Genomic DNA, 26424 nt, shown 5'->3' with positions numbered 1-26424 from the left:
AGGTAAATGTGCTTGACGGTCATGAGGTTCTGGTTGAAATATAGTTCGATTGCAAATATAACAATGCCCAATCAAGTTTAATTTTTCAAATAGTAATCTATTTGAAAAGTTCAATGTTGTCCTTTCACCCACTGTGTTCTCGGGATCCCGAAGATTTTATATATAAGAGCTGTATTTTCAACACATCTTGTCTAACTTATGGTCAAGAAATCACACCATTTTACAATTCCCTCAGTTTCTTTTCGCTGCTTGCTGGATATCAATTCAACAAACCACTTTCAGTTTACCTGGCTAGATGATAATTGTTAGTAATTATGTCTTTCTTAGCAGCTGAAATAATGAAGTTGAATCTTCCCAGAAATACCATACAGATACAAAACCTGAGGTAATAAAGCCTCAAGGGCGTTGGCATGCAGGTCACATTCCTTATAATTAAACTGGTGACATATTTTAGATGTCATCAACTTTGTAAACAAGCTGGACATTACGCACTTATTTCCTTCATCTGATGCAAACCACTGAAAACCCAGTATGTTTACATCTAGATGTAGGCGGGTGGGGTTTAAACTGACATGCAATATGAGTAAATAGGAAAACAAAATGAACCTCTCCCTCGCGCTACGCAGTTATTTAAAACAAACGCACCATTGGCATTTGGCTGTGACGTAGGCATACTGTAAACTCAAAGCCGTAGTCTCGGCCGGTGCTGTTATTGTTCAGTTCGCGGAGTTTGGGGGGAGGGTATTGCTTTATTTTTTATTTTGGGGGCTGCACACTGCCATTATCGGGGTAATTACAACCACCCCAATGCCTGGCCCGAGGTATATATTATTTATATAGCGTCAGAATCTGTCTAAGTAGTTGTAAGCTAACAAGTTAGGTCCCAAAGTAGCCGATGGATGCGCGGGTATCGGAGTTATTTGGCTCAGGAAACGGACACAGCTCTGGATCTGGTGGTGTGTCCAGCGGCAAGCCTGCGAATGGCTATGGGGTAGCCCCCAAAAAATCCTCTGCAAAGAACAAGAAAGCAAAAGCTCGATTATCCCGCAACTTCAAACCAAGCAATAACACCCCGTATCTACCTCCAGAGGTAAGGCTAAAAATACGCGCACAATTAGCTATTTCGAGTTAATATTTCCCGGGCACTGGAAAGCCTGTCACTAAGAGTAAGCAAATGGATTTTTGTCTGTTGTAACGCTACTCGTAGGTTTGTCATTGTATTTCCTGTTTTGAGGGTTAGCTTCCCCACTATTGACTTGTCTTTGAACCTGCAGTGACACGTAGCTAGTCGGTACAAAGAAAATGAATGGTACCATTTCAAGCGTAGAAGTTTTGCGTTTGCTGTTGGCTTACGACTTTCTATTTACAGTAGTTTTGCAGAAATAGGCCTAACGTATGTTAATTGAAAGTTTTTTGATTAAAAAAATGCAAGTATTTTGCTAGCTAGCAAAAGAAGATCAGCTGTGTTTGTAAATAGGGGGCGGGTGCATAGCTCAGCCAGCCGACCTCTAGATAGTGATACTGTGAGTGTCTGACATTCACTCAGCCAAGGACTGTGTTACTACACAAAACTTTTTTTTTTTTACATGTATTTATTTATTTATTTATTGTACAGTGGCCTCCGTGTGTTGTCATTACCCACCAGCTGCGTTTTTTAAACGTGACACTTAATCCTAAACTGTTCTTTAACCTTTACTGATCATAAACTGCCCAGTATAAAATTGCTGTCAGCTGATCACTGAATATAACTAGGTCCCCTGTCATAAGTGATTACATGACAGATATTTTCGCGACTTGGTTTACCTTAAATGTATTGATTTTGACTTTTAAGCATGTGTATGTAATGTGTAATAACATATTAAGTCGCTGTGTAAGGCTAAGCAAGCGGTTAGCCTGTTTGTATAGCTCTCAGTGACTGCCTATTCATAGAGAACACTGACTGCACATTCAGTCAAACTGCTTTTCTTTTTCTCTTTAAACAAATCAATAGTCTGTTGTCTTCCTTACAGTTTTACAGCTGTTGTTTCTTTTCTGTCTCTCTTTGTTTTACTCCCTGTCTCTTAGGCTGAAGAGGGAAATATAGAGTACAAGGTAAGCAAATTAGCTGTGACGCAAAGTCTTTGTTTTGTTCATAGAGCTAAAATGCTTTACATAACACCATAAAACTGATTTATATATGGATCAATTCTTGTGATGTGGATGTTATTGGAAATTTATCAGTATGCAGTATGTGTGAATATATAGGGGCAGTCTTTCCATTGAAATATAACACCACTGTGGATTAAGTTAATCTCTAGTTACTAGAGCATTTGTAGTATCAGGACAGCCGCTTCTTGTCAATATAGAGCTTTTTTATTGCCTTGGTCCTACAGTAATCATTTGTTTATGTCCAAAATAGTGTTGAGTACTAATTAGTAATTTCTTTTCTTGAATAGCTCAAGCTAGTGAACCCCACACAATACCGCTTTGAGCACTTAGCAACACAAATGAAATGGCGACTGCAGGAGGGCCGAGGTGAAGCTGTCTATCAAATAGGTGTCGAGGACAATGGCATGCTGGTGGGACTATCAGAGGAGGAAATGAGGGCTTCACTAAAAACGCTCCATCGGCTTGCAGAGAAGTAAGTCCAGTATTTTTATTCCGTTTACTGACTGATAGTTATTCTGCTGTTGTAGTTTACCTCATCTACCAAAACACAAAGAACTGTACTTACGTTTGTTTTTCGTGACAGAGTTGGAGCGGACATCACAATTTTAAGAGAGCGAGAGGTGGACTGTGACTCTGATGTGCCTCGTAAGATTGCTGAAGTTCTCATTCGCAAAGTGCCAGATGACCAGCAGGTTAGTGTGGCTACCTGCACATGGATATCTCTGGATGTTTAAATTCTTGGGCATTTTTAAGTCATTTTGGTGTTGTGTTTTTCTCCTTAGTTCTTAGACCTACGAGTAGCCGTACTGGGCAATGTGGACTCGGGCAAGTCCACTCTTTTGGGTGTTTTGACACAAGGTGAGCTGGACAATGGACGGGGAAGAGCGAGGCTCAACCTTTTCAGACATCTACATGAGATTCAGACTGGACGTACTTCGAGCATTAGCTTTGAGATTCTTGGCTTTAACAGCAAAGGAGAGGTGAGAAAACGTCCTCTATAAAATAATATATATTACACCTTATTTATGTACTTTTACATCAGTTGTGATAAGTAGCAAAGAGTAATTCAAATTCAAATTCAAATTCAAATTTTATTTGTCACGTACACAGTCATACACAGTACGATATGTAGTGAAATGCTTGGACAACTGCTCGTGACCAAAAGAAAACAAAAAAGGAAAAGGCTATGAATAAGATAGGAAATAAATATGAAAAATTAAAAAGGGTAAATTTAACTAGGAAGGAATAAAATATAAATTAAGGTTAAAAATGAAATAACTGTACAACACAAATTAGAATGAAGGGTAAATTTAACTGGGAAGAATAAGATAAAGATAAATATATAAATTAAAGTTGAAAATAAAATAACTGTACAACAAAATACACAATACACAATATAGAACTATATAAGAATGTATGAAGAAATCTAAATATAAATAAATATATACACAATAACAGCAGCTGTACAAGTATTAACCGGAAATGAAGAATATAGTGACCAGTGTTGTGCAAAACCAAAGTCCAGAAAGTCCAGTGTGTGTGTAAGAACCATATGTGTGGGTCAGGACTGTGTGGTGGTGTGATTGAGAGACCGTATCGCCTGAGTAAATACATCCATTATATCATAATTTTTACAATTTTGGATGTTTTACTACAGATTCCTATTCTGATATATATTAAACTACTCCATCTGCATGAAATGTTAGTAACTGATAGCTAATTTTGTTTGTTTGTTTGTTTTCTTTTTTTAGGTTGTGAATTACAGCGAGTCTCGGACAGCAGAGGAGATTTGTGAGAGTGCCTCTAAAATGATCACATTCATTGATCTGGCGGGTCACCACAAGTACTTGAAAACCACCATCTTTGGCCTCACCAGTTATTGTCCAGATTTTGCAATGCTTGTGGTCAGTGCGAATACTGGAATTGGTGAGTATTAAAAACCCTCAGAGGTCCTTAGGGACATTTATTGTCTTTTGCATTTTTAATTTTAAACCATTTTCACTGTGTTGAGTGGAATATAGCCAAATTTGTCAAAGAATTTTCTTTTTAATTATATTTTATAATTGTGGTGTAAATTCATTGAATTAGCCTAAAATGGCTAAGCTACAGAAATGCATCCACCTTAGTCCCTTTGGACAAAAATGTCCACATTGAAACCCATTATAAACGCTATTTTTCACGCCAGAAAAATTACGGTCAAAGGGATCGTCAGGTTTCCAGCTTAGGTTTCGTTTTGGACTACAGGCCTTAGAGTTGTAATTTTTTTATTTGTCCACCGGGTGGCGCCCTTGCTTCACATTTGACCTCTGCTGGAAAACAGCGGGCTGCTTGGACAGACCTGCCGGAAATGAAGCCTCATCTCCGGCGTGCAGCAGCGGCTTCGCCCGCTGATCGGGCGGGACCATTTTTTGGTCCCTAGGACCATGAGAGGGTGCATTTTTTTTTTTTAGTCAACAGGAAATGACGTATTTGTTGTCACGTGGTATCGGGCGTGTGTGCTGGAAAAAGGGGTCCCCGGTGATCGTGCCCCGGTAATCGTCGCGACTTACCCCGGCAAGATGCACTTATTTCGGCCTAGAGGAGGAGCATTTGCCGCCTGGAGACCATTTTCTGGTCCTGAAAAAAAAAAAAAAAGGCGATCGAAATGAATGTTGGTGCCAATCTTTAGTCCATCTAAAGGCCTAATTATAATAACAATTGAATATTACCTCAAATGGTTTTTTTGGAAAATATTCAAGTTTTATGTTTTTTGGGGCAAAAAAAGCAGTGCGCTCATGTGACGAAACCGGGATATAAAGGGTTAAAATCCGCGAAATGTAATTAAAACTTGACATGAATATTTCAAGGAGAAGTAGTTTTAAAAGACTGACCAATTTAAAGTGAAAAAAAAATTAATATTTAATATTTTTATTGCACATTTTGGGGAATGGACATAGGCTTAAAGGTGGATGCATTTTTTTTTTTAATGTGCTCCTGCAAAAAAAATAATGGCAGGTCAAAATGAATTTTGGTGCCAATCTTTGGACCATCTAAAGGCCTAATTATAATAACAATCAAATATTACTTCAAATGTTTTTTTTGGAAAATATTTAGTTTTTTTGTTTTTTGGGCTAAAAAAAACAGGGCGCTCGTGTAATACAACTGGGATTTAAAGGGTTAAAACAACGAAAATATAATTAAAACTTTATATGAATATTTCAGGGAGAAGTAGTTTTAAAAGACTGACCAATTTAAAGTGGAAAAAAATATTAATACATAAGATTTTTATTGCACTTTTTGGGGAATGGACATTTATGTCCATTAGGGACCAAGGTGGATGTCTTTTTTAAGGATCTCCAAGGTTAAGTGAACGATTAAATTTTCTCCAAGTTCTATTCAAATGTAACTGTTGTTGTGCAAGATAGTAATGCAGTTTGCTGTTCTGGTTGAGAGATAGCCCATGTTTGTGTACACCATACCCCCACACTGTAGTGCACAGTTATGGCTTGGCACTTTGCTGACATGTGATAGCTGAGGTTATGCAATAAACCAACCTTCATCTTTGCTTGGCAGTGTAAGTCCCAAAATATCTCAGATATCATAATTTCAGGGCAGAGTACTTTGACCCACTGGGGATAGTGCTGCGCTCTTGCAAAGCTAGTGTGTATTTCAGCATTGCACTTGACAGTCACAAGAGGTTTTCTCAAATCTTGCAAGCATTTGGCCTTTTCAGTGGGGTTAAGGCTTGACATGTGTTTTTACCATATAACCAAAGATAAGAAGAGAATTCAGATAAGTTGATCAGGTGCTACACTCTTCCAGAGGCAAAAGAAACATGCTGATTTGCATATTGTTGTGATGCAAATCGGATCTTCACAGTCCAGCTTTACCCAAGTTCTTCCTGTATTTTTATTCTTCTGTAAAAATGAAATCACTAAACCTTACTTCAGTATTATGTTTCACATCTTGTTCTATTTATAGGTAATGTGTTATTGTATAATGTGCTCAACCCCAACATTTTCATGATAGCATTAGCTGACATTGAGTGCAGGAAGCTTGTATCCAGGAAGGACCTACTTGGAAACCTGAGCCTCCGAGACTCGTTGGTCAGCCTAAACAGCTTTCTGTTTTACATTTGAAAACATACTGTTTGATTATGTTTGCTGTTAGAGCTGAAAATATAAATATGAATAAGTGTTGCACTACAAAGCCGTTTGGGATTTACACCAACAATACCAGGTGGCACACCCTTAGACCATTCACCCATTGTGACACACAGCATTTCAGTGTGTATCAGTGAACACAGATAAGAACCCTTTGCTCAAGGCAAGAGACCATCTGGAAACAGTCCTCTATGCAATACACCAAAGTAATATATTATTATTAAGAAAGCTGTAGTTTTGTTTACGTTTCGCAAGTGGCACTAAAGCCTGTATAGGAAACCTGAGCCTTTGAGATGTTAGTCATTAAGTGCTGTAGCTCACATCCGGTTGGAGTTATTGGATGAGCTATATGCATCTGCTGTTAATGCATGGCTGTACTTTTGGCTTCTCCCTTACTCACAAGGGGTTGTTTCGCGTTTTTCATTTGGTAGATTTTATCCCAGATTTCCCGACACAGCCCCAAAGGGCTTTGTGTCACTTCCTGGGAGCGAACAAGAGATCTTTCACTTTTAGGCCGATATGAAAACCATGACATTACAGAGCCAATTAAAAAAAAATATATTTTTAGCTGCTCTTATTATTCACAAGGGGTTGCCACAGCAGTTAGCTCTGCCTGTTTGATTTGGCAATGTTTTTATGTTGGATTCCTTTCCTGACACAACCCTGATGGGATTTGTGTTTTCTTCCAGGGTTGAACTGCTATTTAAGCTTATTTTGATTATATGAGTTGACTGATTCCATGCCAAAATAAGTCTGTGTTATTTTCCGAGGCTGTTTATTTCTAAACAGTATTAAATTGAAATACTGCAATTTCATAAGCAGTTAGTTTTAGTGCTAACGCAAAAACATAACTGATTATTAAATATTAAAAAATACTAAAGGGTTTATTGGGCACAGTCAGAGTATAATTAAATGCTTCAGAAAGTCCTATCTGTACTCCTTGTTTATTTACACTGTTCTGCAATGGTTTGTCTATCTTTGAGTAAATAACTAATAACACTGTCAGCATCAAACGAATAACTACACTCAGTAAAAATAAAGGTAATTTAAATAATTTGTAACAACAGGATAATACATTTATTTCTGATTTTTAGCAAAATAATTAAAAACACATTAAAGTACAATGCATTTTTTTCATAAAAAGGGCATGGATAAATTAAGTTCCTAAGTGTATATTTGTTTATACTTAAATAACCCTTATTAATGCAGCGTAGGCGTTACTGTGTTTATGTGGGTGTCTGTTCTAAAATAGGACGTGCAGGGAAAATGGGGTCAAGAATGTAGATAGGAAGGGACATGCCGTCTGCAACCCAAGAACTACAGCTTTAATTATGAAACAGCGTAATGGATCCGTGTAATGCATAGGGCTTCTCTTGGGTTGTAACTTTTAAGCTAAGAAGCCAAAGGGCGAGTAATCTTTTTGCATCATTTAGTTATGCTTTACTTTTTACTGCACTGTGACACATTTACCTCACCTCAATTTTTTTTTCAAAACTCAGTTTGTGTTTTTCTGAAATGTGAATCTTCTTGAGACCAAAATTAAGAGAACATGAGAAGTCACTTTGTTTAGAAGAGCTACTATTTGGCACTCGTGGAAACATCAGAGACATAGTTACAGTATATGTTTGAATACTTTGAATCAGTCCTATCCTCAAACTGTTTCTCTAATGACATAAAAGTCTTTTATTGTGGTATGTGCTATATAACCCTTCGTGTATATAGTCTTTGATTTGCATTAAGTCTGGGTTTGTAGATAAGCACTCTTATGCTAAGCAATAGGTGTTTGAGACTCAGAGGGCAGCTGTTGTGTTTGTACAAAGAATAAATCCCCTGTTTGAATTGGCGTATCTTTTTAAATTTCTTGCAAAGTCTTATTTGGATTACCGAGTCAACAGTTGGAGGTTTATAGGTTGGATTTAGCTTAGGCAATAGTATTTACGTGTGTTTAGGAAGACTTCATCCCTTCTGAAAACATGACATTAAATAAACATTGCCTTTGTCTGCTTGCTTGTGAAAGTTATTTTTGGTGAACAAGTAGTAGGCAAGATATAAGCAATGCAAAATCCCAGGTAAATCCTCTTTCTTTCTTCCTCTCCTTCTCATTCTTTTCCAGCTGGTACCACACGGGAGCATCTTGGCCTTGCCATGGCACTGAAGGTTCCCATCTTCATTGTTATCAGTAAAGTGGACCTCTGCACACGGGCCACTGTTGAGCGCACAGTGCGGCAGTTGGAGCGTGTCTTGAAGCAACCAGGCTGCAACAAGGTGCCCATGGTTGTAAGCAGTACAGATGATGCTGTCACAGCAGCACAGCAGTTTGCACAGTCACCAAGGTATGAAACACACAAGTGCAGTTTTCCATTTAATAACATGCAGTAAAGTTTGCACTCCTTCTATAATAAATACTGTAAACAAAAACTGGAAAGTAATCATTTTTATTTTTTCCTGAAACTCTCTCTCAGCATCACGCCAATCTTCACCTTGTCCAGTGTTTCTGGAGAGAGTCTAGATTTGCTTAAAGTTTTCTTCAACATCATCCCTCCTCTGAGCAACAGCAAGGAGCAGGAGGAACTAATGCAGCAGCTAACAGAGTTTCAGGTCAGTCTGAAATAATTCAATTCAGTTCAATTCAATTCGATTTTATTTATAGAGCGTTAGTTTCCAGCAACTGTCGCCTTAAGGCGCTTTATATTGTAAGTTACAGACTCCACAACATTAAAATGAAATAAAGTTTGTCTGTCCGTGCAAAATGATCTTCTGGCTGTGAGCTACTGTCTTCCAAATGCACAGTGTAAATACACAGATTATTTTGATCTGAATGACAGCCATGTGCATCATTGCAGGTGGATGAGATCTACACAGTTCCAGAGGTGGGGACAGTGGTTGGAGGTACTCTATACAGGTCAGTATGTTGAAATTATTGTTTCATTACAGGTTAAGTGGGTTCTTTGTTTTTAACCCAGAAATCCCTCTGACTCGCTATTCTCTCTGGTCTTACAGTGGTATTTGCCGCGAAGGGGATCATCTTGTAGTAGGGCCCACAGACTCGGGTCAGTTCCACCAGTTGACCGTAGGCAGCATCCAAAGGAACCGCTCGGCATGCAGGGTGCTCAGGGCGGGCCAGGCTGCTACACTTGCTCTGGGCAACTTTGACCGCTCATTATTGCGCAAGGTCAGACTCAGAGCTTGTCTAAATTAGTGTTTTATTAGTTAATCACATTAAAAGTATAATATATCTATCTATTGGTTAATGTAAATTGCAGTAAAAGAAACTTGGAATTTGAAATCATTATTTTCATACAAATCTGAACTATGTATGTACACCATCCATATGTTTTCCACTTACAGGGCATGGTGATGGTGAGCCCAGAGATGGATCCTACCATCTGCTGGATGTTTGAGGCTGAGATTGTCCTGCTTTTCCATGCCAAGACCTTCCACAAGGGCTTCCAGGTTACTGTGCACATTGGCAATGTGAGACAAACTGCAACAGTGGAAGCAGTGTATGGCAAGGTTGGTCCATCCGCTGAGCTAAAATGCTCTCATTAACACAGAGAAAGTGAAAAAATGGTGTTTTCAAGGCAGGAGACACACTCATCAATAAATCCATGTTTGTCACAGGCTACGTGGTTTATTAACAGTGTGTAATGGCTGGTGACCAATGGAGTTAAATCCTCAGATGGGTGTTCAGATTTGTCGTGTAGAACATAATCCATTTCTTTCATGGTGAGCACAGTTGCTCCTCTCTTTTACAACAGAAGTACTTCCTTCTGCTAGCTACAAGCAATCTATTGCCAGCTACAAGAGTACTTAAAGATGTGAAAGGCTCTGGGTAGGTGTATCTTGGTTTTCTCACATTATCAGTCTTTCAAACCAGGAATCCAAAAAACTATTCTGTTTAGTGTCTGCTCTGAAATGATACAGCAGTGATTCAAAACAAGAGAAACCAAGAATTTTGATACAATCCAGAATTATAACAAATCCTTTCTGGGATTTTTTTAAGGACTCTATTGGCACTACAGAGCTATTTTATTTGTTTGTTGAGTGTGTGCCCTTTAATCTTAATCTTGGTGTCACTATTCCACTGATTGATTTTAAAATTAAATCTGCAAGTTTAAAAGTGCAATTATATATACACAGAAAAACTCATCTTTCATTTAAAAGAACAGCCCACAGGTTAATTTCTAATTTAGTGCCACTAAAGCCTCTGCTGCTGTATTTGGCCCAGATCACCTATCTCATTAATAATCCTGCCTTTGTTTGATTCCTGTTCTCGTGCTACACCACTGTACAACAGGAGGAGCTGAGGACGGGAGAGAAAGCGGTGGTTCTCTTCAAGTTCATCAAGCATCCAGAATATCTGAAGGTGGGAGCAAAGATTCTCTTCAGAGAGGGGGTAACCAAAGGTATCGGGCACGTCACCAAGCTGCTTCCCATCGTCGAGTACCAGCCATCCTAAAGACGAGATGAGGATGAGCCCTAACATTCTTCAGGCAACCACAGAACCAAACACCGTCCCACCTCAAAACAGAGTGCTTTAAAAACCACCTCCTGCTTTCTCCAAAGGCCACGCTGCCAAGTTCCCTTCACAGTAAAAGCCTTTTTGCGCGATTCTGTTGTCTCACCATGTTCCAAAGCTTTGTCACCTTCTTACATTTTGTTCCTTAGAGCCTTTTCAGTACCTGCTGATATTTTCCATCTGCTTTGTGTTGTTGAGGCTTAAAAAGTGTTGCTTTTCTTGGTACTGATGAGAAACCTTTCATCCATATCTACAACACAATGACCAAGCATCATCTACCAAAGTTCGCTTTGGAAACTTTGAAAACTGCATTCTGGCCTTTACAACGAGGTGCTGCTCACACAGTTTACACCTAAATGCACTGTTAATACATACTTCAACAATATGCTCACATGCATATTTGCACTGAGGTATAAACGCCAGCGATGATATACCCGTGCCAGGTAACTGTTTTTATAAACTCAACAGTTGCAGGTATGGAATGATTTCACACCAGTGTAACACAAGGCGCAAGTGTCACCGCCTCACAGCGCAGTGTCTGTGCAAAGTGCCTGACTGACAATTACAAACTTTTATATGCTCTTAAATCATCTCCTTGTCATAGTAACTGCTGTGTGAGCAGGTCAGAAGCTTCATTATCTTGCGTTGAGCTTTGTTGTTTCATCACTTTTATGAAGATAACGGAGAGCATTGTGTGGTATGAAAAGCTAGAACATGGCCCAGTTTGTATGTCAGTCTGCCAGGATAACTCACATTGGCAATCACTTTTTAACTGTCACATTTATCAGTGAGAACTATTTTTTCTTTAATTCACAAGTACTGCCTCACAATAGGGCGGTAAGATGATAATGATCTTGCTGCCTGTCTTTCAAGTGCTTTAGTTACTCAGGTCAGTGTAGATATTGTATTAGACAGCATTCCACTTTCACAGAACGACTCCAGTGGGACGTTGTTGCTAATTTGGGTCGAAAGGAGAACTGATGAAAAACAGATACTCCAGATTCTCCCAAAGCGATGCGTGTGATTACACATTAGTATGTGGAACTGCCTACTGATGCAGCTTTATTTAAGAGCAATTATGTTAAAGGTACTTGATGTACTCTTCACTTAAGTTACTGATGTCACAAACTCGAAGGGGTTTAGCATAGTGCCTAATGGAACTCCTATTCAAGAAGCCTTCCATTACAGCCCATTGTTTTATAACTTAGTAAAAAAAAATGAAGTTGGTGCTATTGGAAAACTTTTGATATTTAGAGGAAAAAAATGTAATAAGTGAACGTTAATTACTGCTCTGTTCACGCCTGCTGTTGGCCTCACCATCTGTCTTTCTATTGCATGTTGACGTGACTTATACGCGCATTCAAAGTTTGTATTGTTTTTTTGCACCGACATCATTGATGCACAGTGTGTGTGTGTGTGTGTGTGTGTGCAAGCAAAGACAGGTAAGCTAAGAATGCATTTCAACCAAAATATTTTATAGCATTTATAAAGAGTTCAGGTGTTAAAATTTGTTTTACCGCATCTCGGAAGATTTTTATAGATTTGTAGTAGTTCTGGATTTTACAATTCATTCAAAGATTTTTCAGTCTTCTTCTTAACACCAGCTTATTTTCACTCTTTTGAAATCCTTTGAAGTCAGTTTTCCTTTTAATTCAACGTGTATTTTGATCATTTTCTGGGTGAAATGCAATATTTATGTACAGATCCAATTCGTGTATTATGATGTACATGAATAAAAGTTTTATTGTCACTTTAGCAGCTGTTTAACAGTGTTTTTTCAAAGTAAAATGTGACATTGCAGTGTTTTAAACGATATATCCTATGTGAATAGATCATGACTTCCTTCACAATAGTTTTTTTTCCCTGGTTTGGCTCCTCCTATCCTGCTCTCCAGCTGATGCAAGAAAGTGCAAGCATAATTTAGCCATTCAGGTCTGTCAATGGCTCTACAGGACAATAAGTTCACCACTGCAGAAAACATGAAGAGGATGACTCATCTATTTATGCTGCAATTGCACTCTTTGGAGTGGCAATCATGTCAAAGGTTGAACAAGCCATTGGGTTGTCTGTAATTTATGCCATTAAAGCTGCAACAGGAAAAAAAATTCTAATACAATAATACAAAAACTGTAATTTGGCAACTGACAGGCCCTCTGACGTTATACGTCAGCTCCCTACCTGGACAACCACAGACACACAGAACCATGAACTACCACACACTTAGTGTATTTATGTTTTTACTTTTTTTTTTTATAACACTTTATATTACTCACCTGATTTGGGTTGATTAGACTTAACGAGTGGAAATGGCCTCCATTGTGAGCCAAAGCCTTAAACATTGCTTGAATTATAATATCATTAAAAGTTATTATGGAAATATTTGTTTATTGGGGGTTTTTTGTTTTGTTTTTTACAGTGACACCAAAATCACACACACCCTTTGCTTTAATTCAATTAATCCAGCTGATACTTATTAGCTCATCCAGCTGAAGGGCCAATGAGCTTATGTCACAGTCAGGCATCTGTCCATACTGAACAATAATCCTTCCTCTGAGGCTATTGTTCAGATTTTACAATAACTCAGACACAATAATCATCTAATAGATCTTCAACCAAATTCTGCTCCGGGTCAGGGTCAGATGTGTCATTTCACAGGCAATAACCTGTGAATTGTTATGGATTTTGAGCCAGAGGAGCTGCTACATTATTGACCTGATTGATCTTTTATAACATTTCAATCTGCCCTCCGCTACATTATTTTATGAGTTATCAGCTCATCTTGTACCAGTCCATGATGTAGGCTGTGAGCTCGGCTATGGCAATATAAATTTACATTTGTGAAGTTAGCAATATCCTTGTGATAAAGGATGACAAGTTCAGGGCTACTTTTGTCACATTTGTTCTTATAGAAACCTAAAAGGCTTGCTCACAAGGGTGTGTGGTTTCCTATGTGAATCTGAGTCTTCTATGTAAATGTACTTAGTTGTGTTTGGAAAACTCATTGACACCAAGAGTATTTCAAATACTACCTTCTTGTCTTACAAATCACAATCATGTGCCCCTCTCTCTTTCTTACTAGAACACTTCATACTGTTGATCGAGTGAGGATTTCTGCTCTACATTCAACTAACTAGTGTCATCTGCTGGTAAGTCAAAGTACTACAGCATACTGCATGTTACTAGGATGAGTAAAACGAATCTTTAATACACTCTGCTTTAAAAAAAATGTCTCTTAATAATATTGTCTTTTTATTTATCATTAAAAAGTAAATTAAATAAATCAAATAAATATGATTTTTTTTTTATACACATTGTTATCATCACCCAACTTCAACATTGAAAGCAGAAAAGTCTTAATGTACTGTTTAGGATATGGCTTTGTAAACAAACATTTTTTAAAACGTACATAATCAGAACTACGTTTGAGTTTAATTTAAAACTGCGGTTCTGCATTAGATCTTCAGTTTTTCTTGAAGAATGAATCCAGAGTGCCCGTGCTTGCACTTTGGGAGCGGGGTCTTTTTGGTGCTGGTCCCGACTGGCCTCTTGTTTTAGTCTTGCCCCGAGAGGAGTGGGCTGTGTCTGCTGCTGCTCTGAGAGGATTCATAGCGGTACCGGAAGAAGAAGAGGAAGTGATGGTTGATGTGCCTGAAGAGAAGGACTGCTGGAGGTCCAGAGCAAAATGATAGTCATTGTGTTCTGGCATTTCCCACGCTAACACCTCCTGACCACAGCGTTCACAGCTCATCAGATCTTCACTGGCCACAGTGGGAGGAGGGTGATTTGACTCCACATTAATGTCCAGTTCATTCCTTAACTCCTCACTTGCCGACTCATGAGATGCATTCTCTGAGCTAAGTTTTGACTCCAAGCCTGATGCCACAACAACAATGTCTTTGGTGTCTTCCTCATCAACGGGACCTGGCATTTGTCCGTTTTCAGGCTTGTTCAGTGCTGACCCTGAAACCTGGAGGCTTTTTTCAATGATCTTCTTGTGAAAGAAAGAGGAAATGCCTGGGTGGGGGCTGGATGAACCAATTTTGGACTGAGAAACAGGTGTAAAAGAGGAAGCAGGACAGACGGCGTCTGACTTCAACTGACTAACAGAAACAGAAGTATTGTGAAGCGAGGAAGCTGGGAGACCTTCATTGCTGTGTGTACCAGAATCCTCTTCATCATCATCATCATCATCCTCCTCCTTTCTAACCTTCTGTTTTTGTTTCTCAACTGCCTTTTGAAAAAAGGACTGGATGGAGCCGGTTTGTTTACACGGGGAGACATTTTTTGGTTCACGGGGTGGCTGCGTTGAAGTGCTATCACTGGAAAGAAAGACAGCGATCCCCCCCGCTGATGAAACATCGCTGAATTTACTAGCTGAGAGGTATAACATGCTGAGGGGTGGAGTCCTGGGGACATGATGGAAGACAGTTTAAATTAAAAAATTTAAAAAAATAAATAAATAAAAATCACAGAACATCCCTTTGGCAAATTACTTTAAACCCTCTGCAGTATCCTGTTCTAATTACCATGCAGCCTGATGGTTTCCTGCTGTGTTCAGACTCTTGATAATGGCAAAGGTGTCGCTGGATATTTTGGTCGCCTCGTAGCGCACTAAAGCACAACATCTAGAGAAGCTGCTCATCCTCTTGTCGCCAAGCTGACGTACACCAACTGTCAGCATTTTAGCCACACGACCGTTCTATAAGAAATTAAAGGAACTGAGCTGAAAATAGTTGCATTTACGGGATTTGGCACTAATGTGAAACCCAACTGAAAAAAATATGGTTTAATGAGGGAAAAGAACTAAATTACACAACCAAGTATTGTGTCTTACCACTTCTCTGTCCTTGGTCAGCCTCTCCTCTAACTCAAGAGCCAGTTGATGAAGCCAGTACTGTACCTGCACAAATACAAATACTTTAAAAATGCTTGTGGAACACACTGAAAGAGCACAGAAACATTGGCTCTACCTGCTCTTTAGTAGCCAGCGATGTCTTCCCAGGAAAGTTTTTACTGCAGCCAATGGACTTTGGAAGCTGTCTTGGTTTCACAGCTTCAAAATCAATCCCCCGGCACAAGTCGTACAGCCACTGACTACATTAAACAAGGAAGCAGGATAAAGTTTAACGTCCCTGTAGTGCAGAAGGGTTTCCAAAATTACAAAGTTTCTTTTCTGAAGCAGAAGTTCAAGTACAGAAGTTCAGAAATGTTTAAGGAAGTTTAAAAGTGCAAAACTACTTGTTATTATTTTAATAACACCATGTGATTACTTTCTTAAGCAAGTTATGTCACCATTATCAAAATGATAGTGTTTGAAGGCATTTCTGGCTCTCTCACCCTGTTTTTTCTCCAAAGTGCTGCTCCAACTGAGCCTTAGAGAAGCGAGTGAGATCGCCCATGTTCTCTATTCCCAGAGTTTCTGTGATTGAAGTTCCCAGCTTACCCCCCAGGTTACGGCTGCAGGGAAATAAATAATACAAGAGGACAGGGTTTAATTTTAAGTTTTTGCTGCCACTCTGTCAATGTAAGCGATGACATAACTAAACTTACATCTTGCCAATGGGGAGACTGCTGAAAAGTTCTGTCACAGAGTCCAGAGGAAGAACAGTTTGTCTGTTGGGCTTGTTCAGACCACAGGCTAGTTTAGCCAATACCTTGGAAAGGTGAGCGGTAAATGATTATCTCTGCAAACACAGTTACCGGTCTGAGACTATTAAATAGGAGTTTATCCTACCTTATTGTGTGATATTCCTGCAGAACAACTGAAACCTGTGTGTTTCTCCACAGCTGCTCTCATTTCCTCAACAATCAGTGCTCCAACAGTTAGCTGCAGTTCTGCAGAGTTCTGCTCACCCACTGACGGGAACGTTAAAGATTCCAGCCACTGCTGGAGACCTCTGGATCGCTGTTCCTCTGAGCACAAACATGATGTTGTTAGGAGGATAAAGCCTGCCAGAGTTTTCTAGCTGTTATTCTTCGACAGCTTTCTGTGTCAACTGCAGAAACAACTCATTGGGTAACTGAAGTTAGCTTACAGCCTACCTTTATCCAACACAGTGTCCTCTGCAGAGTCTTCAGCTGCAGGTGAACTTTGTGGGTACCCCTGGATGTAGGTAGTTCTCAAGAGTGAAGTTTCGATTTGTTTGTCAGTCATATTTTTCAGTCGCTGCTGGACAGCAGCAGTCAAATCCATGTAGGCCTCATCAATGCTAGCTCTCTCAATCACAGCAAAGCGAGACATGACCTCAATCACCTCCACACTCGCCTCTCTGTAACTACAAAGGGGACAGAAAGAAGATATTTGCAGTACAGCTTTGGCCATAAGGATTTAAGACAATTCAAAAAATAATCGTAAATTTAATTAAAGACAATGTTGATCGAGTGTTGATCCAAAGATTTAATGTTGATCCAATTAAAAAGAGGAAGTCTCTGGGGATGTACATCAGCAGCAGCACTTACTTTGTCAAGTCAGCCTTGCCATGAGACTCACGCACTCGTGCCACCTGGAGGTCTGGGCACAGTTTTTTTGCATCATCCACCCACATGTTCCTGGTGACACCATGAGCCCTGGCCTCGTAGCTCACAGCTATAATACTAAGAAACAATAACATTTAGTCAAAGATCACAAAAAAAAAAAATCATAAAGTGTGAAAACATTTTAGAAGGATGTCTAAGCGGTTATTTGTGGGACATGAGGGCGGGTGAGTTGCCAACACAGAGACATCAATTCAAATGGTCAATGCAACTGAACACACGCAGTCGTGGGAACGAATTCACCAGTGGGTTACAAAGAGAGAGGGGAATGTTTAAATTCTCTGTAATCTAGTCAACATTCTGTTTTACAGAGTATTTCATTATTTCAAAATCTGCTGCTCTACTGGCATTTTCTCCCCTAACACCAACTATATGGTTTACAGAGAATGGTCTGAAAAAAGAGAAAATAAAGCTGCAGTTTTCTGGGTGAAAGTGCCTTGTGCAACTAAGAGGTCAAAGAAAATGGCTTCACGCTGATAGGAAGGCAACAGGAACTCAAATTCAAATAACCACTCAACTAAGTTATGCAAAAAAAACAACATTTTTAAACACAAAAAACGATGAACCTTGAAGCAGATGGGCTACAGCCACGTAAGACCACAGCAGGTGCCACTTCTGTCAGCTAAAAAACAGGAAACTAAAGCTACAGTTCACATGGGCTCACCAAAATTAGACAAGAAATGACTAATAGGACAGTGTTGCCTGGTCTGATGTGATTCAGGTTGGTGGTGGTGGTGTAATGTTGTGGTTTTTTTAGCAGAGTTTGTGCCCCTTAGTACAAACTGAGCATCATTTAAACAGCACGGCCTACCATGTCCATCCCTTTATGACTACAGTATAACCATGTTCTGATGGGTGCTTCCAGCGGGATAACACACCACGTCACAAACCTCAAATCATCTCAAACTGGTTCCTTGAACATGCCAGTGAGTTCACTGCACTCGAATGACTTCCACAGTCACCAGATATCAGTCCACTAGAGCAACCTTTGGCTTTTTCATCAACCTTTTAACTCGATTTACACGAGTACGAACAGGATGTACGTAAGGCACACCAGAAAAAGAAAACTTTCGTAACTTTAGCTTTAGGAACCTAAGTCACCCACAGACCCAGGTTTTGTGTCACGGCTAGGTGTTTCAATTGCGTCGATCACAAAAACGGTATCTCTGTGTCAGAAACTCACCTGCCTCCTTTCCACGTCTTGTACTGGGCCACCACACAGGGAGTATTCCTCAGAGCTGGATTCAGCCTCTGCTCCACCTGCACGTAAAAGCAGTCCATGTCTACCAACGCCACCACCCTCTCCTTCCCGTACTCCATTATTAACGATGAAAATCTGTCGGTGGTGCTAAGATATGTGTCCGCTTCTTGGCGGGGCTGTTAATTCACAGCTGTCATCAGAACTGAAAGTTCGGTGGACTTGAACGGACCGCCAAAATACACATCGATCGCTTTGCATTTCGAGGGTTACATAAATACGTCATCAACAGTCGACGAAGAAGTCCCTTGGTAATATCGTCATCACTGAAGAAAACCAGAACTTATGTCATTCTACAGTTGCCTGCACATCGAAATTAGCTACCAAGACCACAAAGGTGCAAGAAAGTGACCAGATTCAAAACAACAATATAAAAACACTATATACACAATGTATAAGTTACAAGAAACACTGTGGGGCTGTATACAAGGGCATCCATAATATATTAAGGGCGGAAGGGCATTTGGTGATAGTTAGTGACACTTGCAAAATATGGAAAATGCAATATATTAATAGTGTCATTCTGAAATATTTTAAAAGCTGAAGTCTTCCTTTTTCGCCTTCTCCCTTTAGTGACCATCACATCGGATCATCTGCCTTCATTTCCTGATTACTCCAAATGAAAATCCCAAAAAGTAAATTGTGTTCTGTGGGAGAAACGTTTTCGTCACTCATCCGAATTACTACTTCAGTTTCAGCTGAAGTAGCATATTAAAAACAGCATGAAACTGACCTCACATCGTTTCGTCAGTCATTATGCAAATCTACTGTTTATAAGGTTGGGGAAACTAGCGGTCACCTGAGACTGAAAAAGTCAATTGGATAAGTAAAAAAACGTTTCTCCCACTTGAAATGCTACTTCCCACAACTTAGACATTCACATTACTCACACTCTCATTACACATACATATAGGATCTTGGGGGTGGGCACGATACACGGAGTCCAAATTACCATCAGGGTGTACACCTCACCCCTGGCGTCGTTGCCCACCTCTCAATTTTGAATACACGTAGACATTGAGGGCTAGCAGGAGGGACTATGCGCTTACCTGCTGCTCTCTGGCAGGTAGCTCCATGCCCTCCTGGGTTTTAAATGCACCTTAGAACACACATGCATCAACACTACAATGAGTGGGTGGAGGGAGGTTTGGAGTCTTCTCTCACCCCCGTTCTCTGCGGCCTGCTGGAGCGGGGGGGCTAGGAGGAGAAGTTGGCCGTCCGACTGCGGTCTGGAGTGTGGGGCCTCCCTGCTGCTGCGGAGTCGGGGCGGTCTGCCTCTCCCCACCGCAGGGAAAAGGGTAACACCACCTGGGTCTGGGTGCAGTTCCCCCCTCCAGGGGCAAGGGTACCTAGACCCAGTTCGTAGAGTACGCTTGGGGAGTGTGATCGTGTGTACAGCGTCAGCGTCTCTTTATGTCTGTCTCCACGTTGGTTGAGTGTGGAGTAAGTGCATATGAGAGCATGAGGGTGGGAATGGATGTTTGTGTCTGTGTGTGCCTGTATGTCTGTGTCTATATGTCAGGTTGGGTATCAGACGCCACCTCTCTGGGGACATCTCAGGCCCTCCAAGGTTTGGAGGCCTATCTCCACCCACCACCACTTCCCCTGCCAGTGGCGGACTCCCTCAGGTGTCGGTGCGTTGGTGGTTCTTTGTGTCTGGGGGTGGGCGTCCGGGTACACACCGGCTCACTCCTTGGCGGCCGCTTATCGGGGCCTGGAGCCTGGGGCTCGCTCGGGCCACTTCGGAGGTGGGGTGTCCCCGGCCTCTCGGCCTGGGGCTCGGTCACTCAGGCACAGCTGGCTGCCGGCGGAGCTCACGGGCGCGTCACTGCAACTCCCCCTGGCTTCTGCTCCGCGGCTGCTGAGTGAGCCCTCATCTGGGACTCTCCTCAGCTCTTACTGGGACAGTGGCGTGGCTGCCCCTCTGTTGGTCTTCCTTGGTCTCTTGTGTTCTGGGGGCCTCTGGATGTCTGGAGTTTTGATCTCCTCCATACCTGCTTCATACCCTGGAGGACGGGGCTGTGCACACTCCCTAGCAGATCGTTACATGGAGAAACCTTTGGAATGCAAGCATGCTGATCCACACAGGTATGCACACAGGTGTACACACGGGTATTCACAGACGCGGACTACAGCTTTCTTGGCTGCTGCCTCAAAGCACATTGTGCGCTGTCTATCTTGCGTGCTGCACAATATCGTTTATTATTTAGTATCTACTGATATCTACTGCTAGCTAGTTTATTGTGATGGTGCCGTTTTTTTTATTATGTTGCTCTTTGTTGTTTGCTTTCTCTTCTGTTTTTTTTCTCCATACAGGTGACCCAGGTGTTTTGTTTCTTTTTGTTTGTTTGTTTTTTTCTTTCTTCCCCCCCTTCTCACCGTCTTTTCTCCCCTTTGGTTTTCTTTCTCTCCCTCTCTTTCTTTCATTCTTTCTCCCTGTCCTATCCCCCAGTCATGTCTGTCCCGTTTGTAGCAACTGAAAATAAAATAAATTCATAATTATAATAAAGGTCAATCAAATGGACCAATATGGCAAGGCCATGATGATCCACTTGGTAAAATAAATCCGCTTGGCTTCTTTGTTGGCCTTAAGACAACAATTCTTATGGCTAAAGATCCAAACGGGACACACACACACAAAAAAAAAGAAGCAAGGTTTCATCTCCATGCTAAGTTGTAAAGAAGCATGACTGTATTTGTAACAGTACGAGCAGCCCCGCGTGGACCTCCGTCAGTCTGAGACAGCGGGGTCAGGCTGCGCAGGCCGCTACCAGAAACGTCACGGTAATGTTTTGGTATTGTGGGTCGTTTACGCCCAGAGCATTGTCTTGCAGGAAGGTCATGCGTATAGATTTGTTTTCTTTTCATTATGAAGGTTGGCACTCCCGCACACTATTTTATATAAAGTTTTTGATACAAACATGTTTTATTGCTTAAGTATAATTGAGGTTTTTGCAAAAGTATGAAGCTGTTTAATATGTGACTCTTAATGAGTTGTGAAATAGATGGAAGTTGCACACGGTATAGAGAAGTAAGTTTCATGTTCAGTGTGCTGTAAAAGATGTGTGTTTATTTTTGATCAATTTCAGTATTCAGAACAGGTACAGTTATCCACTTTAATTTCAACCAGATAAGAGTGTGGTTTGCCTTAAATACAGTTGAATATTGCTGTAAATTCACTGTAAACTTACAGTGGCATTTAATCGCTTAAGCAAGCAGGGATTTCATCTTTGTTATTGTGGCACCATTCCTGGGGCCCGTAACATTATAGTTTAGTATTTTATGGCTTTGGCATATATGGCTGCTACAGGTATTAACTAACTTATCTTCATTGATGATGTAACTGCTGATGGCTGATGGAAGTTGCAGAATGAATTCTGAGGAAGATGGAAACATCTGCTCATGTTCCAGTAAATGCCTGCAAACTCATTGAATAACTCTTCATCCTGCAACAAGATAACTTACTGCTAAGGCAACACAAAACTTTCTCAAGCTCCAAAAGGTTAGTCACCTGATAGATAGACATCAAAAAGGTGGTGAGCATCTATGACAGCTGGCACTGCATGCAAGGGATATGCAACAAAGTATTAAACATGACTGCATTCATGTACCTACCATTACTTTGTCCCAAGCACTGTTGTGCCCTAAAATGAGGTGGCAAGTGTTGTAATTGATATATGGTGGAACTAAAATGTATGTTAATGATTATGAATTAAAGTTCAGAATGTGCACTTTAATCACATCTGCACTGTTTGGTTTAAATTTTGACACTGAGAAGAACATTGTGGCTTTAGCAGACACTGAGTCAGAGTAACAGGAAAAGTTGTCAGAAACCACAGAAATGTCACTCACGTTACCAAAGAACTGACACCCGCTCAGAGAAGATGACCTTGCACAATGTAGAACAGTATTTAATTTGCACAATGAAACCCTTTCACTTTCCTGTTTTGACTACATTTTTATATTTTAGTTTTCTCTGTTCTATTTTCTTTTTCAATTTTCTATATGTTGCTAAGAATGATGGGTTTTGAAAAGCCACCAGCTTGACAGATGTTGGATGTATTACTATTTACTACATACACTCTTTATTTTGTGAGCCAACTTATGTAAAATTACTGATTTACATATGAGGAAGAATAACAGAAACGGCAGTGACAGATGCATATAAGGATGAAAAAAAGGAAGTGGAACTCACACTGTTTTTTCTGTTCATTTATCGATATGGCTGTCTATGCCAGGATTATTTATATGTTGACTGGACTAACAGGTATGAGGGGGAGGCTTTTAAAGTCCTTTAGCTTGTTTATTAATTTTTATGCTGATTATAAAAGTTCCAATAACAAAAATATATTTGTAATAGCCTTGTAATTGTTTTTATTTTATTGAGTTTTTTGAAGACATTATCTAATAAGGAAAAATGAAGATTTTTAAAAGCGTCTAGCCGATCAATGTAATTATTCCACTAAAGTGCTTTATTTGTTCTGTTCATGTACAAAATATAAGCCAAAAAGAAAAAACCTTTTAAGCAAACGAAATAATGTAATACTTTATTTGTTCTCTGCAGGAGTTCACAGCATAACTACAGTCAGTAAAGTCTCAGTGAAAACTGGGAAATCTATCTCCATCCCATGTCTCTATGAGTCCCAATACAAATACCATGTGAAGTACTTGTGTGAAGGATATTATTGGAACTCCTGCAGTGATGTAGTAAAAACAAACACAGCAGACCCTTCAGGAAAATATTCAATCTCTGATGACAAAAAACAGCAAATTTTCACTGTGACTATAAACCAGCTGGCCTATGAAAACACTGACTACTGGTGTGTGGTGGAGATTAATAATGGAGCAGATTATCGAAAATATTTTAAACTGTCAGTTACCAGTGGTAAGTGCACATCTTTGTACATATTTTACATTGTTTCCAGGATTTCTTGTCACGATTTCTAACAAAAAAAAACACAAATATGTTTTTATTTTACTAAAAAAGACTGAATGTGCTCTCATTTGTTGTTAAACGTCAATAAGAGAAGATATCTTAAGTCTGAATTACCAATGAATTTTGAAGGGTTTTTGTATGTATTGTATTTTTTGTGAACTTTAAGGGACCCCCAGTCTCCATGTGAATCATCAGAGGATTACAGGATATATTGGAGAAAGCACAACTATCAGATGTCACCACAGTTACTCTGGAGAAATGAAGTGGTGCCGGCTGGGCAGGAACTGTGTGACAGGATCATCTGGATCCATAGATGGAACAACAGTGACCACTTATATGAGCGAACCAAATGTTTTCACAGTGACAATGAGTGGACTACAGTCAGAGGACAGTGGCTGGTATTGGTGTGCTGAAGGGGACATTCAGATACCAGTATATTTAAATGTTACTGAGAAACCAATCACCAGTGAGTACAGCAAGCTATCATAAACTCCACATATATATCAATTCCATCCATTTTTAAATGTTAGTACTCTAAGAGATATTAGGATAATGATTGTCATAGTGCTCTAGTAATTATTTATGTATATTTAATTATAGCCACTGCCTCTACTGTTGCTCACGTTACTGGAAATGGAACAATTCACACATTTGAAGACAAACAAGAAAGGTTTGTTTTTCAGTTTTATGTGCAGTATTTAATGAACTGTTCTTGTAAGGGAAACTGTCAAAAATTCCTTTATGCATGTTATTGATCCTTGTTAAGCTAAACTAAATTATACATTTTGCAGAGTTCCGTTTGACCTAAAGATCCTCATCATTCCTCTGAGCCTGCTGGTCGTGGTAGTAATTGTAGCTTTTCTTATCTGGTTTATAATGAGACAAAGTAAGTGTTATTGAAATCATTGAAACATTTAAAATGCAATTAAAGTTTTGAATATTGTGCATTGTTACACGGTCAGTAACAGCAGTTATCTTTTACTAGAGCTGAGAAAAGCAGAATCAACTCCCACAGCAAAGGTAAGAGATCCTGTGTGACAGGTCTATATGCAAAGAGTTCTGTGTGACACCAGTCTGACAGCGTTAAGTCTTTCTGTAAATTACATTTTGCTCATTCTACACAGATTGATGAGGAAGTGACATACGCCAGTGTAAGAAATGTGGGAAGAAAAACAGCTGAGGTAGCCCTAACATACCACAGCTAAACATTTATATTTAAGAATATAAGTAGACTTTCTTTTTTAAAGCATGTTGGAACTGTAAAGTGTTGGCTTTCTATTTTTGTTCATTCCCAGGGGTCATTTACAGAAGGTGATGGGGAAATCACATACAGTTCGGTTGTGACCATAAAGAATCAAAGTATCAAAATGGTAAATATTAAACATGATAGCAACCGCATCCTGTTTCCCACTTCCTGTGTTTCCTTCATTTAAAATGTTGTCCTGGTATTTTGTGTGTCACTTGGAATTTGGTCACATTCTGCTTCCCCCCCCCCCCCCCCCCCCCCAACTGTCATTTTTGTTTCTGTTCTCCAACAGGGTGAAGAAAAAGGCACAGAAGTTACATACAGCACATTAGCTACTCTCCACTGAAATATTTAAATATTATAACTTGGCAACTTTTTTGTCACGTTTAACTGTTGTTTGACAAAACTATATTCCTAAAGTATATTCCTGCATATTTGCAAAGGGAGTCAAAGAAGCGTTGATCTGTTTGCTCTTTTATAGAGATCAGTGACATTATTCTTGTTTTTTATTGTAATAAAGAAGCATTGCAAGCATCAACAATAATGGCTAATCCTGACTTCTATCATCTTTGTTGAATGAGAGTGGAATGATATACTATTTGGAACGATTAAGCATGCAGTCTGCCTTTACGTACATTTTTTAAACATAAATATGTGTGTAATGAGTCATTCTAAAGAGCTCACTAAATCGGTACTGCAGTGGTATTGTAATAGGACGCCACCACTGCAACAAGTCACTTTGTTAAATTTCCTAGACATTTCAGAATCAGCTGTAAGTTAGAACAGTTGTGGCCATCTTCCTGATGCAATCATGGATATTTGTTGTTTCATCCTGGACACGGTTCTGACACACACATCCTCAGCCTCTTTCCTTCCACTTAGCCTACAGTCTGAGGGTGCTATATTTGGGACTAAAACCCTCCATGCATAGGACAGAGTTAGTGGCATCTAACTTCTCCTTTGCCCAGCTTATTAACCCAGCAGGGTATTTGATGACTAGCATGGTGTAGGTATTAATAACCCAGGATTTGTTCTTTCCATTCAGCTGAGTCCTCAGGACTTGACTTACACTCTGGAGGTATTTGGTGGTTGCGGCCTTCTTAGTAACATCTTCATGGTTCCCATTTGCCTGTGAGATTCCACCGTACTCAGGCTACGTTCACACTGCAGGCCTTAATGCTCAAATTCAATTTTTTGTCTGCTTGTTCACACTACAAATAAAATTTGACAGCAAACACGCTCTAGTGTGAACCCTCAAAGCGGCCCGCATGCGCAAAAGAAGACGTCACACACAACGCGCTCTGTTTAGACCCAGACCAAACAGTATTGTTTGACTGATGGCCCTTAATATAAAGACTTTTTTCAGACTTTACATTTTCCAATTTTGCTTTAAGTTATAAAATTATTTTGTTATTTACATATGGCCTAATAATTATCCTTATTGCTGTTTTAGAGAGGAGCGGTGCTTCAAAGGCTAGTTGCAGATTTCTGTCAGAATCAGCAGATTATACAGTACAAATAAAATCTTCACGTTTCTCCAGCGTCTTCCCAACAGTTTCACTAACATCTACACGGGATGGCTAGGAAGCGTTCACGATGTCTTCTCGGACGCTTCTCCAGCGCTTCTTCGGTGCTGATAAT

General features: G+C 39.9%; 2 protein-coding genes and 1 long non-coding RNA gene across 3 annotated transcripts; 2 read left to right on the top strand and 1 right to left on the bottom strand.

The window, feature by feature from the left end:
• The first annotated feature begins 672 nt into the window (after positions 1-672).
• On the top strand, positions 673-12582 carry gtpbp2a (GTP binding protein 2a). The gene is made up of 12 exons (XM_080869247.1): positions 673-1090; positions 2065-2091; positions 2436-2620; positions 2732-2840; positions 2931-3128; positions 3900-4074; positions 8404-8623; positions 8753-8888; positions 9134-9192; positions 9291-9462; positions 9639-9803; positions 10588-12582. Exons 1-12 carry the CDS (start codon positions 896-898, stop codon positions 10747-10749), a joined length of 1803 nt encoding a protein of 600 aa, XP_080725373.1. The 5' UTR covers positions 673-895; the 3' UTR covers positions 10750-12582.
• A 676-nt stretch (positions 12583-13258) lies between these two features.
• Positions 13259-18821, bottom strand: polh (polymerase (DNA directed), eta). The gene is made up of 10 exons (XM_080868967.1): positions 18527-18821; positions 17269-17403; positions 16852-17084; positions 16544-16722; positions 16360-16463; positions 16147-16266; positions 15780-15903; positions 15644-15709; positions 15336-15508; positions 13259-15215 (listed from the first exon to the last, which is right to left on the bottom strand). The coding sequence occupies exons 1-10, from the start codon at positions 18661-18663 to the stop codon at positions 14270-14272; spliced, it is 2217 nt and encodes a 738-aa protein (XP_080725093.1). The 5' UTR covers positions 18664-18821; the 3' UTR covers positions 13259-14269.
• A 332-nt stretch (positions 18822-19153) lies between these two features.
• Positions 19154-24207, top strand: LOC308388643. Its single transcript, XR_013970144.1, has 3 exons — positions 19154-23486; positions 23704-24003; positions 24138-24207. It is a non-coding gene; the product is annotated as an uncharacterized lncRNA (long non-coding RNA).
• Positions 24208-26424: the final 2217 nt, after the last annotated feature.

The sequence above is a fragment of the Rhamphochromis sp. 'chilingali' genome, assembly GCF_963969265.1.
Source record: "Rhamphochromis sp. 'chilingali' genome assembly, chromosome: 20".
NCBI classification, from domain to species: Eukaryota; Metazoa; Chordata; class Actinopteri; order Cichliformes; family Cichlidae; genus Rhamphochromis; species Rhamphochromis sp. 'chilingali'.
The sequence above is the reverse complement of the archived record's forward strand: the minus strand, read 5'-3'. Positions and strand labels throughout refer to the sequence as shown.